Source organism: Podarcis filfolensis (genome assembly GCF_964270895.1).
Source record: "Podarcis filfolensis genome assembly, chromosome: 5".
In the NCBI taxonomy this organism is placed as follows: domain Eukaryota; kingdom Metazoa; phylum Chordata; class Lepidosauria; order Squamata; family Lacertidae; genus Podarcis; species Podarcis filfolensis.
This window is the reverse complement of record NC_139608.1, coordinates 41,884,371-41,900,734: the sequence shown is the minus strand read 5'-3', so window position 1 is coordinate 41,900,734 and position 16,364 is coordinate 41,884,371. Positions and strand designations below refer to the sequence as shown.

General features: G+C 47.7%; 1 protein-coding gene across 1 annotated transcript in view; it reads right to left on the bottom strand.

The window, feature by feature from the left end:
• Positions 1-16,364, bottom strand: part of SLIT1 (slit guidance ligand 1) — a 120,636-nt gene that overhangs the window by 18,980 nt on the left and 85,292 nt on the right. The window contains exons 5-22 of the mRNA XM_083615194.1: positions 15,223-15,294; positions 14,715-14,786; positions 13,295-13,366; positions 12,125-12,288; positions 11,228-11,375; positions 10,265-10,336; positions 9,885-9,956; positions 8,944-9,015; positions 7,879-8,022; positions 7,180-7,343; positions 6,703-6,726; positions 5,856-6,000; positions 4,406-4,480; positions 3,546-3,689; positions 3,227-3,370; positions 2,597-2,763; positions 1,048-1,180; positions 360-428 (exon numbers count right to left, since the gene is read on the bottom strand). Coding sequence (XP_083471320.1) covers positions 360-428; positions 1,048-1,180; positions 2,597-2,763; positions 3,227-3,370; positions 3,546-3,689; positions 4,406-4,480; positions 5,856-6,000; positions 6,703-6,726; positions 7,180-7,343; positions 7,879-8,022; positions 8,944-9,015; positions 9,885-9,956; positions 10,265-10,336; positions 11,228-11,375; positions 12,125-12,288; positions 13,295-13,366; positions 14,715-14,786; positions 15,223-15,294 — 1,953 coding nt within the window. The remainder of the gene's footprint in view (positions 1-359; positions 429-1,047; positions 1,181-2,596; positions 2,764-3,226; positions 3,371-3,545; positions 3,690-4,405; positions 4,481-5,855; positions 6,001-6,702; positions 6,727-7,179; positions 7,344-7,878; positions 8,023-8,943; positions 9,016-9,884; positions 9,957-10,264; positions 10,337-11,227; positions 11,376-12,124; positions 12,289-13,294; positions 13,367-14,714; positions 14,787-15,222; positions 15,295-16,364) is intronic.

The window sequence follows — 16,364 nt, the reverse complement described above, 5'->3', positions numbered from 1 at the left end:
AAGAACCAGGTGGGAGATACAACATCTGGGTGCCACTCGGCCTTTCTGCATCTGCTTTATTCTCTTTATTCTGAAAACAGAATGGTCACCTGATTCCACAAAGATCTCCTGTACCTCCAACCAGCCCCTCTGTACTGGTCAAAGGCTGATACCATGTGAGCCAAATCAGCTGATCAGCGTCCACTGAGGTATGAGTTGCACCACTCCCTACCTAGGCCTGGTCTAAAAATTTCCACAGACATGCTGCACAAATGTCTGAGAAAAGGCCACAGCCCACAGCCCATCTCCTGCCTCTCTGAAAAAAGACTATGGCAAGCTCTCGGGGACCCATACGAGGCCACTTCTTCTCAGATACTTACACCAGCTGTAGGTAACGGAAGGTGGAGAGCTGTCCAGGAACCAGGGTGAATTGGTTGCCATCCAAGTAGCTGCAAGGACAATGATGGATGCATCAGAGGTCACAGCAGCAATTCAGGAGAGGACTGTTAAACTTCCAACAATGGTGTTCAAAGGACTCTAAACCTAGAAGCTATAACTAGTGATAAGCACTGTCACTGCTCCTCTGTTAATGGTGCCAGCTAAGGGAGAACCATCAGAGTTATCTTGTAAGTGCAAATGCCTGTGTTTCACGCCTGTATTTCCAACAGGGTGGCATACATGCTCTCCTAAATCTGAAACTATGTTTGTCTCAGGCTGCCTTGCTTTCTTCCAGTTTTCCAGATGTTTGATTCTGGATTCATTAACGCTGCAGAGTAATATAACAGTACTACAGGCCCCTTCCACCTGCCACAGAACTCATTCCCCTAAATAAAAAATCCCTTCAGAGTTCAGTGGCATCCAGTTTTGAACCCACAGAGAATGTGGCATGCACTGGATCAGTGTTTAGCTTTTGAGGATGATCTGCAGAACAGTGCAAGGTATAAAGCTGCATGCCCCTCACTAGGCTGTTCCCAGCCTCTTCATCCATGGGTGCGACTTGCCAGTGCCCACATTGCCCCTTCTTCCCAGATGCAGCATTAACAGAAGGGCCCAGGCAGCATTACTCACAGCTCTGTGACGTTCTTGGGGATCCCTTTGGGGAGGGATTTCAGGTGCTTGTTGCTGCAGCGAACAACAGTGTCTAGGCAAGTGCACTCCTGGGGACACTGAGGGCGTGGGAAGCAGCTTGTCTCCTCCTGACCTGCCAAGGCACAAGCCAAAGGGTTCACAGTGGAAAGAGACGGCATGGTGATGGAATAGGAGATCTTGAAAGCAGACATTATCCTATGTTTCTCCAGGGAAATCTAGATTTCAGTCTGCCCTTATATCACCATTATAAAGTGTCCCACTTTATCAAAGGGCCAAAGGCATCAGCAGCAATTAGAACTGAGAATATTAATCAACTAGTGTGATTAATTCATTGCAAATAAAACGCCACTCTTAATTGGAAAGAGTGTGAAAGGTCCCTTTGACATCTATGTCCTCCTATTGATTTACACAAGGGTTTCAATTCTCAGAAGCACATGGGAAAAGCTATTGAGCTGTTAATTCCCCCCCCCCCCCGAACAGCAGCCACCCCTCCACACCCTGCATAGATGCACCATATCAGAAGCTGCTGTTTGGACCAGGGCCAACAGCTTAAGATGATTTGCTAGACAGTTAATGATTTACCTATTTAGTAAAGTGGTGCTGTGTTAAACATCTCCAAAAATATTTCCTGCATTAAGATACTGTATTTATTTATACTGAGTGGTTAAATAGCTGATTAAATTGCCTTGCTTTTAACCAATTAATTGATTTGGGGGGGGGACCTTGAGACCACTCCTAACCACGGCGGCACAGCCCCTTACGTAAGTGGGGGCCTGATGCATCCCTGACAAGATTTGTGCTTTGTTTCAGTTTATGTCTAGTTTGAAGCCACCAGGCAATACAAAAACTGCTAGGCATGTCCATGTAATTGCTGCTGAGCTTAACCAGTGCCCATGCTGGGACAACAAAAAAGGCCTTCCCAACTGAGGAGACAGTACGAGAAGAAGAAGATTGCAAGACATACATGCATGCATACACACACACACACACACACACACACACACACACACCCTTAATCTCCCACAACTTTTCAGAATGGGGCGACCACATCATTTCATTAGTGGCTGCAGCCTTCTTTGCCCTTTACAGCAGCCTTTGGGTTCCTCCCACTTCAGCTGATCTGCGTGAGGAAACTCATTTCCATGTGTGAACTGCTACTGCAAGATTTGAGGGCTGAGGCAGTTTACACACACTGTGCAGCCTGGGCTAATGGACATTCAGCGTTTTCAAAATCTGGCTTCATACATGGCACTCCCATTTTCCATAATGACTTCCTTTGTGCCCTCTGTTGGTTTAAATTCATATTGCAACAACTCTGGACAGGGAAAAGGGTTGGACATTTATGGCTTAATGGGAGTATCAACCTCGTTCAACCACAACAGCCTTCCCAACTGGTCTGCTAGTGGAAACTCAAATAGGGCCTTATGTGGGTCTGTGGGAAGATACACCTGCTATACAATCATAGCCTCAGTTTGCTTAATTGCTCCCTCCCCATCCTCCTCATCCCCACCAAGAGCCTGTGAGTTACCTTCCTCACACCTGAAGTCGGGGAAGGCCACATCCTGCAGTGGGATTTGGCGTAGGAAGTCCGGATTATTGCAGCGGGGGTTCCCAGTCACAATCTTCCTCCTCCGAAGCCAGTCGCCCAACCAGGCCAGGCGGCAATTGCAGTTGAAGGGGTTAGCCAGCAGGTTCCTGGGTGGGAGGGGTACAGGAGGGAGATAAATAAACTGGGCAAACACAGGATAATCTAGCAAAGGCTTGTAGGCAGGTAGGGCTCAATCACCTTCTCCCTTTCAAGACCTATAACATAGGCCAGACAGTCCACGTTTGCAGGAAGCTGATTTATTCTAAGCCAAACCCTCTGGTCTGCTTAGCTCAGTTTTGTCTACAATACTGGTAGCAGCCCTCCAAGGTCTTAGGGACAGATTTTCCCCAATACTGCTACATAGGAGCGCTTTTGAGAGGCCAAGGATTAAAGCAGGGACCTGCTGTATAGAAAGCGTGGGTTCTACTCCTGAGCTATGGAGCCTCCCTACAATCAAGGTGGGGTAGCAGAGTGGCCTACACCTTGCAGACAGCTCTCACCAAGGGATGGAGGACTGAGCATGTTCAGAGGTTAGTTAATAGGTTAGAATTTCCCCGCCTCGCAACTCACAGCGTGGAGAGCGACTGCAACGTGTCAAAAGCCCCAGGTGCGATGGTGCTGATCTGATTGTCGTACAGCGAGAGGAGGCGCACATTGCGCAGTCCCGTGAAGCTGTCGTTGTGGATGCAGTTGATGCGGTTGTTCCTCAGCATCCTGGAAGGAAGACAGAGAATGGGAAGAAGCCCGTTCTACAAACTACCAAAGCCAAAGGAGCCTGACAGCATTCTCCACCCTGCTACTCCTCCTGCATACTGACAACCCACCGCTGCCGCTCTCTCCTATCTTCCCTACCCCAGTTAGGCCAACAACCCCAGTTAGGCCAACTTACAGGGTCCGCAGCCCATCGAGGCCCCGGAACATGGCGCTGCGCACTGACTCCAGCTGGTTAACTGTCAGGTGTAACTCACTGACTGAAGCTGCCCCTTCAAAGGCTCCATCCTCAATCTCTGACACTTTGTTGTTGCTCAGGTTTCTGGGAAAGCAAGGAACATGAAGTGATAGTAGAACACAGGAGCAGGCAGAAAGTTTTCTCAACTCAGTGCGCAGCCTACAAGGAGCATTTCTCTCCAACAGAGACAAATGAACAATATTTGTAGTAGTTCCAACAGCGCTGGTTTTATTTTGCTATCTTTAATTCTTCTGCGAGCTGCCCCTGCTGCACCCACTTTGAATGTATGCCGTATGTTTAGTCTTAAACTTTTGACTTCCTCTAAAAAAATTGTTTGTGCTTCTGAAGGCCCATTGAGTAGCCCCTGGCAGTCTTGATCAGAATCTTCTCCCTCCTGTGCCTGCTCTTTGCACTGAAAGGAAAGCTCCCACTGATGTCAATGGAAGCTTTATTCTCCTTGTAAACAGCAGTTGAGGAGGGGACAATTCCAGCACTGGGTCAAAGCTCCCCTCACTCCACACCATTTTCCTGATCTGGCTGGCCCCCCTATGCCAGCTGTTCAACTTTTAAAAATCAACTATGCAACACCAAGCAATGTGACAAAGGTCATCTCTAGTCTGGCCTTTACATTCTAGGCATACATGTCAGCCTCTTGCATTAGAAATATTTGGCTCCTGTTGGAATACTGCTGCACTCTAAGTCCTATTCATATTGCCGCCTCCTTTTCCCCAGATCTTGTGTGCACAAGAGGTCTTTGGAGTATCTCCTCTGCTATGAGAACCCCTAACCCACATACTCACATTTTCTTTAAGTGTGGGAGCTTCTTAAAGATGCCTGTGGCCTCCAGCACTGTGATCTCATTGTTGTTCAGCCGCCTGCAACAGAAATAAAGGGTTGTAAGCATACAGCTCGGAAAGCAAAGCAGTGAATAAAATAAAACATATGTGTATTCTAGGCCCATCTCTGAAAACTAACTTTGCATTGCTTAACACATTCTTTCCACTCTGTACTGAGTTAGTCCCTGTGTATAAAAATGTGCATATATATCAGAATATAAAGCGTAATGCAAATGGATTGTTCTGCCAGGAGTAAGTATATGGCTTTGAAAGCCAATGTACACCAGCTTTCTAAATCAAGCATCTGCAGCAGAAAGCCACTTGTCCTCATGAACAAGGTGCCCTTTTCCTACACACAGATATTTCAGAGAATTTAATATAGAATAGAAATAGAAGGTGAAATGGCCCAATGAAAGACTCAGTACTGGATAGGGCCAAGGGCCATTCCACTGTGCTTGCATGGAGAATAAATGCTTTATATAAAAGGCTTCAGATACCCGTTTAGTACACAATATGGGATGCTGGGTGCAGTGCAGTGCACTACAGAAGGGAGAGGCACTGGAGTGAAAAACGCACAAGAAATAGAAGTTCTAAGCTTTGTCAGTGTGTAAGATGAACACTGGGTACAGAAGTTAGGAATCTTAGATGAGTGGCTGAGGCAACCCAGTCAGGTGGGTGGGGAAAAATTAATAATAATAATAATAATAATAATAATAATAATAATAATAATAATAAAGAATTGGACATACTGCAGTAATTCAAAGTATGAATTATGTATCAGGAGAAAAAACCTTTAGACAACAAGGAGTTTCCCCCTCACTTCTATTATCACCTTAAGAAAAAGAACTGTGAGTTTCATAGATTCATAGTTCGCAGCAAGTATGTAGGGAACCTTTTAACCTTTACCTCCACTGTCAGAGGCAGCATTCTTCCAAATACCAGTCACTGGGAATTACAAGTGGGAAGAGCACTGTTGTGTCAGATCCTGCTTGCAAGCTTCCCATAGGCCACTGTGAGAACCGAATGCTGGACTAAATGGACATTTGGCCTGATCCAACAGGGCTCTTCTTATGTTTGTTTGGCTCTATAGAGTTAAAATGAAATCCTGCTTCACAGATGGCAGGCAGACCCCGTCTGGGAGGTCAGGTGTGCCTCAGCAGGGGGAGCCAATCAGCAAGCAGGTCCTTCCATCTCAATGCATGATGGGGGAGGGCAAACCCCAAAACCATAGAGAATGCCTCCGTGTCCCTGCCACAGAGATCAGTCCTTAAAACAACAGCAACCCTACAATAGCAACATTTGCTATCTACAACTGTATAAATAAAGCCACATGGAAAGCAAATAAGAGTACTTGGTTTTTGATAGTGAGGAAGGAAGTATGGTTCTTAGATATGGCCAAAGCATGCTGACTTACAGTTCAGCTGTGGCTTGAGGGAGGCGCTCTGGGATCTTTGTCAGCTTCAGGTTGGAACACTCGACCACGTTGGCTTCGCAGCGGCACTTGGGGGGGCAGACTACGTCACTGTGACATTCACTGTTCAACTGGTAATCTTCCGTACCTGCCACCAAGAGAAAGCAATGAGACAGTGTGCACACAGAGGTGTGTGTGAATGCTTGGGACTGTTGCATAAGCATATTGTGGAAGGGGATTCCTTCTGTCTGAGGGCATGAGGCCTCACATGCTGACTCTGCTCCCAACATTCCTGCTCACCCAGTCCCAGACCTTCTCCTGTTGAAGGGAGCTTCTACCATGGCTGCTTGAATGTGAGTAGAACTCTAGAAGCCACCAGGCATCTGGGAGCTCTGCTTTATCAGGGATCCCAGTTGAATGCAGAACTCATAAATAAAAATATATAAATCCTCTGGCCAGCATAATTAAGCCAGAAATTTCTGCACATAGAGTAAGGCTCCAATAAGTGGCACCACCATCAAGTAGCCAGAAGCAGTGGAGGCGTGACAGATTGAAATTGGCTGTGGACCACGTGTGGCCTATTAAGTTCCCCACTCCTGTGCTACAGCAAACGGAGAAGGCAGATATGAAAGACAGAGACTGGTTGATCTTGTTCTGAGCCTCTGGAAGGACACAGTGCCTGCAAACAGTCCATGCCACCACTGCTGGATCTAATGCAAGCCGTTAAAAATACATCATAACAGCAATCCTGCAAAGCTGCAACCTCATTCTGCCAGTAGTGCAAACATACCACAAACATACACATGCAACTCACGTGCAAATTCTAGCATCTCCATACTGGCTCCCTTACCTGGAATGAAATACTGTTCTTTGGCTGTGAACAGAAATATGCAGAGTGTTAATCTGAATGAAGCAAACTTAAGATCTTAAAGGCTATGCTGCTCATAACTTCCTCAGACATGTATGAACAAGTATATATACTGCAGTGTGAATGAAAACAGAATCCATATTTCTATCCAGATACATATGCTTAGAAATGACATCATGCATATTAACTTAATATGTATTTCTGATGAAAAATCGACAAATGCACCACCAGCCATCAAAGTGTGCACAAGATGTAAGAGTTAATTTTTAAAATAAGAGAACAGAAACACTGCAGTTTTTCAGTTGGGGGGGGATGTTTCTACAATATCTTCCCCTAGATTTCACTGAGGTGCTAATGTCAGGATCCCTGGATAAGTATGCAATGAAGTGCTAGGGAAACATCCAATATCTGCTCTGTCCCAAATCTATACGCAGCCCTACAGAAGAAGATCATTCGTACGGGAGCAGCGGAATTTCTTGCTCTTGATCTGTCCGATGCGCTTGTTGGCGAGGCGGCGGGGGCTGGCACAGCGAGCACCACTTGTTTCAATAGGATTGGCACGCAAGAAGTCTGCCAGCCACTTCAGGTTGCAGTCGCAAATAAAGGGGTTCTGGGCCAGATGGCTGTAGAAGGAAAGAAACAAGAGCAGCTTGAATTTCAAAGTTGTTCTGGTGGCTGCTGTCAGAGCAACCTTAAATCTAGCAACCAAGATGCTGCTTCTAGCTGGCATAATGCTGAATGCTCTTGTAGGCACCCCAAAGGCAAAGTGGTCCATTTCCTTGTGACCTCAGCTTTGGTGCCAGGATGTTGGGCTCTGCCAATGGCCCTGGGCCAGCCTCTACACTCTAGGGCAGTCTTCCCCAACTTGCTGCCCTTCAGATATTGTTGGAACAACTTCCATCCTTCCATCAGCTCCAGCCAAGTTATGGGAAGACACCCAGTTAGGGAAGGCTGGTCTTGAAGATGGTTGCAAAGGCATGACCTTGCAATGCTTTCTGCTCTCTTTCTAGAGCTCTGCCCCTGTGGTAATCTCCTGCCTTGGCCACAGAATCTTACCTGCCTTCTCAGTGGGACCCCCGTGTTCCAAGGGCATTTCCTCCCTTCCTCCCACAGAACCCTGTTCTCATTGGACATATCTTCAGAGAAGCCAGCACTCACAGAGTCTGAATGGCTCGCAAGGTGGCAAAGGTGCCCTTGGCCAAGGTCTGGATCTTGTTGTCGTACAGCGAGAGCAGCGACAGGTTCTGCAGGTCAGCAAAGGCATCTGCCCGGATGCAGTTGATCTTGTTGGCATTCAGGAGCCTGGAGTGAAGGAGCACAAAACACCATATCAGAGTGTGTGCGTGTGCACATTGTGGTGGTCGTAGTGGTAGTGGCTATCACACACACACAAAATATTCTTGGCCACTGCTCACAGCAAGGGATTCTGCAGATCCCACCCACTCAACTAACACCCAGCATGTTACTCACACAGCCTAGACCAAGTGATAGTAGGTCAGAGAACAAAATGGCCACAAAGAAGACAGGTGAGGAGACAGGATATCCACAACCCTTCCCTGAATCTGAGGTGGACAGAAGGAAGGGATAGTATAGATCAGGGATCGGCAAGATTTACCTCGCCTGGGACGGTTCACTCCCGCAGAGATCACTCCATGGGCCGGATCGCGCCTGCACAGATGCAATTTTCGGTGTCTGCATCTGTGCAGACGCGATTTCCGGTGACGCAGAAGCAAGTCCCCACTCCGCACTGCTCCAGTTTAGTGCAGCGCACAGGGACTCACCGAGCAGGCGGCTCATGGGCCATTTAAATGACCACTTGTGGGTCACTCGTGGGCCACTTGTGGCCCACGGGTCGCAGGTTGCTGACACCTGGTATAGATGAGGAATATAGGCAGATGAGGAGGGAAGCAAAGATTAAAGCTGGGGAGAAGACAGTAACTCTAGATGGGATTGTGGAGTAAAAAGACACAGGGGACAGTGAAGCAGGCTGTGTGGAAGATGAAGGCAGGGAAGAAGAAAAGGCTTGTTAAGGAGAGTTGCAGGTTCCAGGGAAGAGATAAAGGGCTGTCAGGTTTGTACAGAAGTATGCTGAAATTGTATGGGAGCCAGATGTGAGGTCTGGAGCCCCTTTGCCATCTGGATCAAGGTTTCCACACTGCCACTTGCCCCCTGCTATAGTGATGTCCAAATGGCCCTCTAGCTATCCCTCTCACTTGTGCTTACAGTAGTTGCAGTGCATACAAGCCCCCGAATACCCCTTTGGGCAGCTCTGTGATCTTGTTCCCGTACAAGACTCTGGAAAAGAAACAAAACCAGTGCTTGAATTAGTAGCGTCTCTTGGTGGTTAAGTCCTGATGTATCTTGAGGAAAGAGGCCATCTTGAACAACTGAACCCAGGCTCACCCTTCATACATAGCGGACGTAACGATAATGAGACTGTGAGGTGCCAGCTGGCATATGATGCCAGCATCAGGGAATCTGGATTCAAATGTGATTTAAGTCCCCACTGAGGCCCGGTTCGTATATGCAAATGGCCATATGCAGCCACTTGAAACAGCCAGATAGGCGCAGCTCCACATGGCAAGCTGCCTGTGTCAAGTGCATAGCTGTCAACGTTACCCTTTTTTAAAGGGAAATTCCCTTATTCCTAATAGGATTCCTCGCAAGAAAAGGGAAAAGTTGACAGCTATGGTCAAGTGGCTCCCCGCAAGGTTGCAGCAGTTTCATTTGTTCCATTGTAAACCTTCAAAAGAGAAGGGTGGAAATGGTGTGGTTGAAATCGCCATAGGTCCATGGAGAGCTGCTTCATGCAAACACCCACCATCTGGAGCTGTGCCTGCAAAATTGCATTTCAAGAGACAACCATGACACAGATTGCTCTTTGGAATGGAGCCACATTAACTTGCTGGTGCAGTGGGTGGTGGGGGAGTGTGGTGGGTGGGTGGAACTCACATGCTAACATTATCAGCAGCAAATGGGAATTAGAAAGGCCAAGCAATATGTTGGCCAAGGGGGCTGTGAGTTGGAACTGGCATGTTCAGGAAGCCACATCGCATAGCCAGTGGTAGAGTGGTAGAGAATATTCTCATGCTGCATGCAAGTGGCATTCCACTTCCCCACCTAGACTAATGTCTGCCATGCTTGCTCCCACTGAGGCTACTCACAGAGAGTTGAGTGAGCGCAGGCCTTGGAAGGCATCAGGCGCAATCTCCAAGATCTGGTTGTTGCTCAGGTCTCTGAAAGGCAAAGACAAAGTTAACGCTCCTACGCATGTAGTCACAGCTCCTTCCTTTTCTGAAGGTGCCTCTCCCACCTTGTGTTCTTTACAGAGTATAATGAAGGCTTCACTCCTGTTCCTTAGCAGGACTGAGTTGGAGGTGCACGTCAGCCAATACAGCTCTGTGCTCCCTCGAGTACGCCTTGCAATGCAACACCTGCTTCCCCTCTGCCTGTATCACGTCTGGACAGAAGGTATTGCCTTAGGCCTGCACAGACTATTTGTCCATCAAGCCCAGCACTGTTCACTCTGGCTGAAGACACTCACATCCTTCGTAGCTTCTTATATGATGAGAAGGCTCCAGGTGGGATAGACTTGATGCCATTCAGTTCTAAGCGTCTGCACGGGAAACAGAACACAAGGAAGCAAATCAGCTTGACTGCACCATGGGAGCAACTGAAATGTCGTCTCTTCCAACAAGGATGCCACAGAGATCAGGCAGGAGGTAGTCCCCAAGAGTAGGCAGACAGCTGTATTCCTGGATAGTTCACTTTGACACATCTCCACCAGTTCTCTGGAAGCAGAAATCTCTGGTCCTGGTATAGCTTTTAGCCACAAAAGGGACTGGCAAAAACTAGAGTCATCTCTGCATAAGGGAGAAGTGGTGAAGCTTTATGGACCAGTGGACTACATCTTTATCTCCCCCTACCCTTGTAGGCCAACTTCAACAGTCAGTAGGGCCACCCATATGCCAGTCACCTGACACATAATGACATCAGGTGATCGACACCTGTCAAAGCTTTGAACAGCACTTCCCAAATGCCCAGCAAACCAGGTGATTATCAGATGTTTGGGAAAGCACTGTGCAGAGTGCTTTGCTAGTCTCATGCTTGGTGCTTGGGAAATGCTGGTCACACGCCTCTCAAAGTGCTTTGTGCTTCGTTTCCCAGACACATGGCAACTGGCTGATTTTGGGATGTTTGGAAAGCTCCTTTCAGTGATGCCCTGGCCTTACATGCCCTGTCCTTACATGGCTTGAGTGGCATGGCCTGGCAGGCCAAATCTGGTCCATGGGCCAGAGGTTCCCCACCCCTGACATAAGGTCATAGTTGAGAATTGCCCTAAGGTGCTCCTTAGGCAACAATATATTATCTGTTCCAATACCAGCTGAATCAATACTAGCCAAAGGAGACAGGAGCACCCAAGCAGAGTAGATGTGATTAGGAAGGGTGCTAGTGCTCAGGTCCCACCATCCCCTGCCTACCCACCATGTTCCTAGTATCCACTCACATCTCAGTCATGGTCTCAGGCAAGTTGGCAGGGATGGCTGTCAGCCCCTTGCCGCGACAGTCCACAATGCCATTGCTGCAGGTGCACATGGCGGGACAGGAACCTGATGAAAAGCTGCAGATTTGGGTCCTGGTAGCATCCATCTGGCCTGCAGAGAAGAATGCAGAAGCTTAGTGCATCCTCTTTGCATAGGGCTTGCAACCCACGGCACTGCAAGGCACCCCTAGCCCTGCCTACCTGTTCTTTGCTTGTGGTCTGTTGGGGTTTTGGAATGTGTACTTTCTTCAGGGCAGCTAGAGAGCCTTTGGGCCACTAGCACACCCTCCTCTCAGCCCCTCTCCACAAGGTTTACACGTAGAGATGAATACATATGCAGGCATATACATATGCAGAATTGCTACACAGGTTGATAGTTCAAATCAGCAGAGACAAGAAATGGACAGGGGAGGGCAAGTGCACAAATGAGCATGAGATTGAAAGGGCAGCATGGTGCACCATTTCACAACGCTGAGGAGGAAAACTACATAAAGAGCACAGGGAGCAAGCGGGCATCTTTCAAGATGGCAGCTTCCAGCACTAATGGTTTGATAGCTTCACACTGTCAGAAATAGAAAAATGCAGGATAAAAGGAGACAATGCTTTTAAAAGAATTTCTGGAGAATAAAAAGCAATTTCTGCAGTCCAGGCTGCAGTCATGCAACCACCATGGCCTGCACATGAGAGAAACTAACGTGTTGTAGTAAGAGGGTCTTGCATTTGAGAGACCAATGGTCTCTTGTGGCAGGTTTCACTTTGGTTCCAGGGCTGATATGCCTTGAATCTGAGCGCAGAAGGGGCCTCTCTCTGGTGATTCTGGGGGTCTGCAAAGCTCCCTGTAACCCCATAGATGCCACTGACCTGAACAGCTGAATTCATTCTTCTGAATCTCTGCAACATTGAGGCCACGGAGGGCAGCAGGGCCGGCACACTGTGTGAAGAGCCCAATTGTGGGACGCTGGCGCAGCCACTGGGAAAGCCAACCCAAATGGCAATCGCAGAAGAGCTGGTTGGAGTGCAAGCGGCTGTAGGGACCCAGGGGAGGAAAGGTTGGGGGGGGGAAAGAAATATCAATCACTGTCTTTCCACAGCTACCTTTTGAGACACCTGCATAGATACTGTAGGTAAAGCCATTTCTAGAGAAACAGACTTAGGTTTACTGAGCTGGAATGAAAATGTGGGGACATTTTCTGGGAAGGAGAGTCCAGTCCAATAGGGATCTGAAACTGTGGGGTTTGGGCCTTAGTACTCTGCATTCTGGGACGCGGGTGGCGCTGTGGTGTAAACAACTGAGCCTTGGGCTTGCCAATCGGAAGGTCGGCAGTTCGAATCCCCGTGACGGGGAGAGATCCCATTGCTCGGTCCCAGCTCCTGCCAACCTAGCAGTTCGAAAGCACGTCAAAGTGCAAGTAGATAAATAGGTACCGCTCCGGCGGGAAGGTAAATGGTGTTTCCATGCACTGCTCTGGTTTTGCCAGAAGCGGCTTAGTCATGCTGGCCACATGACCTAGAAAAACTGTATGCGGACAAATGTCGGCTCCCTCGGCCAGTAAAGCAAGATGAGCACCGCAACCCCAGAGTCATCTGTGACTGGACTTAACTGTCAGGGGTCCTTTACCTTTACCTTTTTTTTTACTCTGGATTCCATGGACTGGATTGCTCTCACCCAGCATCCTGCCCACCACATTAATGCCACCGCTTTCTGTCCCATGATGCACCTTGTCATTAAAGGAACCAACAACTCCATGAACAGAGCTGTGGCTCTTTCTGCCATTGGGGGGCAGCATCCCACATCTTCGTAGGGCCCCAGGTTCTTGGGATCCTGGGCACAGGGTTAGGCATTACCTACTATGAAAACATCAGTGCCAAAAAGGGAGATCTGCAGGACCTAAAAGTGAAAAGTTGCCACCAGCATTCCTTGTATGGACTGGTAGCTCCCAGCCCACCATGCTTTATGAAATGTCCAGTCTGCGGTCTTCCACCCCACCCCCAATCCCACTCCGCCCTTGGGCTGCTTCATCATGTGCTCACAAGGTGCGCAGTTTGGGCATATGGTTGAAGCTGGAGATGGGGATGGTGCTGATGTTGTTGTTGTTCAAAGTCCTGCAGGAAGGAGGAAGAGGAAGAGCATCAGTGAACACTGGAGAGAAACATCTTGTCCTTTCATCTGGCTGTGTGTGCAGTGTACACACAAACAAACAACGCTCACAGAGTGGCATGTGACACTTCTCAGATTGACAGCACATCTTATTTTCAAAATCATTTGCAGCATGGGAGAAGCAAGGGCCAGTTCTAACACACCCCTAAAACAGAGGATCATAGAATGACAGATCAACAGGTGAATTTTAGGACCCATCTTAGCAAGAAAATTTACATTGACTAATAGGTCAGCTTCCCTGGGATTGCATGCATATTACCGTCATCTGACCCAACACTCCCCTCAAGCTTGGGAGGAAGGCCCTGCTGACATTAGTAAGATCAGAAGCAGGTTCCAGCGGTTTGCACAAGGGGAGCTACTGGGCTTTGGGTTGTCACTTGATCACTTTTGAAACCAGCCCAGGTATAATGTTATTTGTTTTGCTTTGATTTTACCACTGCGATATTTAAAACCCTCTTAAGCTACAATCCTTTGCACAATTGCATAGCAATATAGTAGGACGATTATTACTAATTATTACTATTGTTGTTGTTGTATTGATTTATCACCCACCCTTTGAAAACAATTTAAAATTCAACATTAAAAACAGTTCAAAACAAATTAAATACTGAAGCTAAAGTGACCTATCAACACTTCTCTAGGGAGGGTATCCCATAAAGTAGGGGCCACCACTGAGAAGGCCCTGGTTCCTGGTTCCCACCAATCTAAATGATCTCAAATGCAGGCCAACAAGTAGGGCTTCTGATATCCACCTTAAAGCAAAGGTAGGTTCATACAGGCACCGCTTCTCCTTCTCATAACTTAGCCCCAAACCAATGAGGGCTCTAAAGGTGGAAAATAGCACTTTCAGTTCTGCTGGGAAGCACTGCAACTGATACAGAATCGGTGTAATACCAAAAGACCTCCATCCTTCTGGGGAGATGGAATGCTACCTGGACCCTGTATGTTACCAGCATGGGTTGGAATCTCAGGATATAACACTCTAAGTTAAAAACACTTCTGGTGTGGCCTGGTGCCTACAAATGAAGTGGGGTGTTGAAGGGGAGAAGGCTATGGCCACCTGAGCCAGCAGATCATATACCAGTGATAAAGCTATAGAGAAAAACAGACTCTTTGCCCACATTTAGGGGTGGGCACTGTTTCTTGTGAAGAGTTAGCCCTAGCCCCGGGATGCTTCCAGGCCACCCTCCCATCAACTGAGCTGGATTCTACCACAGTCATGCTTCTCTAGGCAGGCTCTCCATCCAGCCCGATGGGACAAACCTTCTACAGAGCCCTCCCAGAGACACTTACAAAACTTCCAGGCCACGAAGAGCACGAAAGGCCCCTTCCTCAATGCAGCTGATGTGGTTCTTGTCCAGTTGTCTGAGTGATGAAAGAGGAGATTAATATACCTGTTCTCAATAGCTGTGCTGGCAGACCAATACATAGGATGCTCGACACAAAGACCAACCTGCTGCACTCCATGAAAGGAGAAAAAATGCTGGAGGACTTTGTGGTATGCATAAGAAGCACTGGAGAACTGCAAGTAGCCAAGAGGAGGAGAAGGATAGGTATGGGTGGGTGGGAAATATGATTTGGGGCACAACAGGCACTGCATTATATCTGTGGGACACGTTCCCACTGCTGTTGTCCTATTAGTATTTGCTGTTGTAGAAGGAATTTTTGAGATCTTCCTCTACACAGTTGCTAGCCCTATGACCTCAATATGTGCATGCATGAAACATAATGCCAATCTCTCCAGGGCAATGTGGCATGCTGTGCTTCCCTATCAGCTGCCCTGCTGGGCCAGGTCACTCACAGGTTCTTGAGATCAGTAGCTCCACGAAACGCCTTCCTGGGAACAGCCAGAAGGAGGTTCTCGCTCAAGTCCCTGCAGATGATAATTTAAGAGAGCCATCTGTCAGTGGAGAGACAATGAAGTATGGGGGGTTGGCAAGGTAGTGAGGCATCAGGTTATGAGGACTAGCAGGGGAATACTAAGCAGCAATGAAGAAATATTCTGCACATGCTCAGATGCATGACCATCCTTATTGTTTTATATGCTCCAGAGTGAGCTCTGGCACTGAAGAGGTGATGTGTGTGGCCCGAAATGCTGCTCTTTTCACCAAACAACCCCCAGGACACTGGCACAGCAAACAGCATTGCATTCTATGCCCCGTTCATATAATGAATGGTTCATCTCATGCCACTTATGTCATGGCAGCAAGATGAGATGACTGATGGTGGTTTGAATACCTTAAGCAATTTAAATAAGAATGCACGTTTTCAAACATCCAGTGTCCACCTGATTTACGGCAAGGTACAAAAGCAACCCAGTCAGTCCATTTTAGAAATAGCAAAGGAGGTGACCTAATGGACAATGAGGATGCATATTCCAGTCTCTGGCATCTGCATGCAAGAAACAAGGTGAGTCACACTTATCAGATGCAACACCTCTTCCAGCTCTTCATTCCACAGCATGCCTCATCCAGTATCCCTGCTGGCCCCTTGTATCTCACCAAGAGTCATGAAGGGGCTGGGAGAAGGGAGTGGACAGTTGACACTTGCGTTTCCCAACCCTGGGAGTAGAGGCATCCTCAGAACAGAAATGCCCGGTGACTGCTGAGTTATTAACAAAGATACTTGGCAATTCTATGCATCACACACACCACACACACACAGAGTACCTGTGTGGAAGCTTAAAAGAGCACAAGCTGTGATGGTATTTAATTGCCTTGCTGCCATTTCCTAACTTCCATGCAAATTGTTTCGTGCAAGTCTATAATGGCTGATGCTTATCAGTGAGGTGCCTTCTGATAAATTTCTGTATCATGAGACTAACACACACACATGTGCACACACGCTATTGTGGACCCAAACACACAGCCTGCTCCACCACCCCTGCAAACCTTTTTTGAAAATAACAAATGCAATCTAAGAGCAAGAAGAAAGTACGATTGC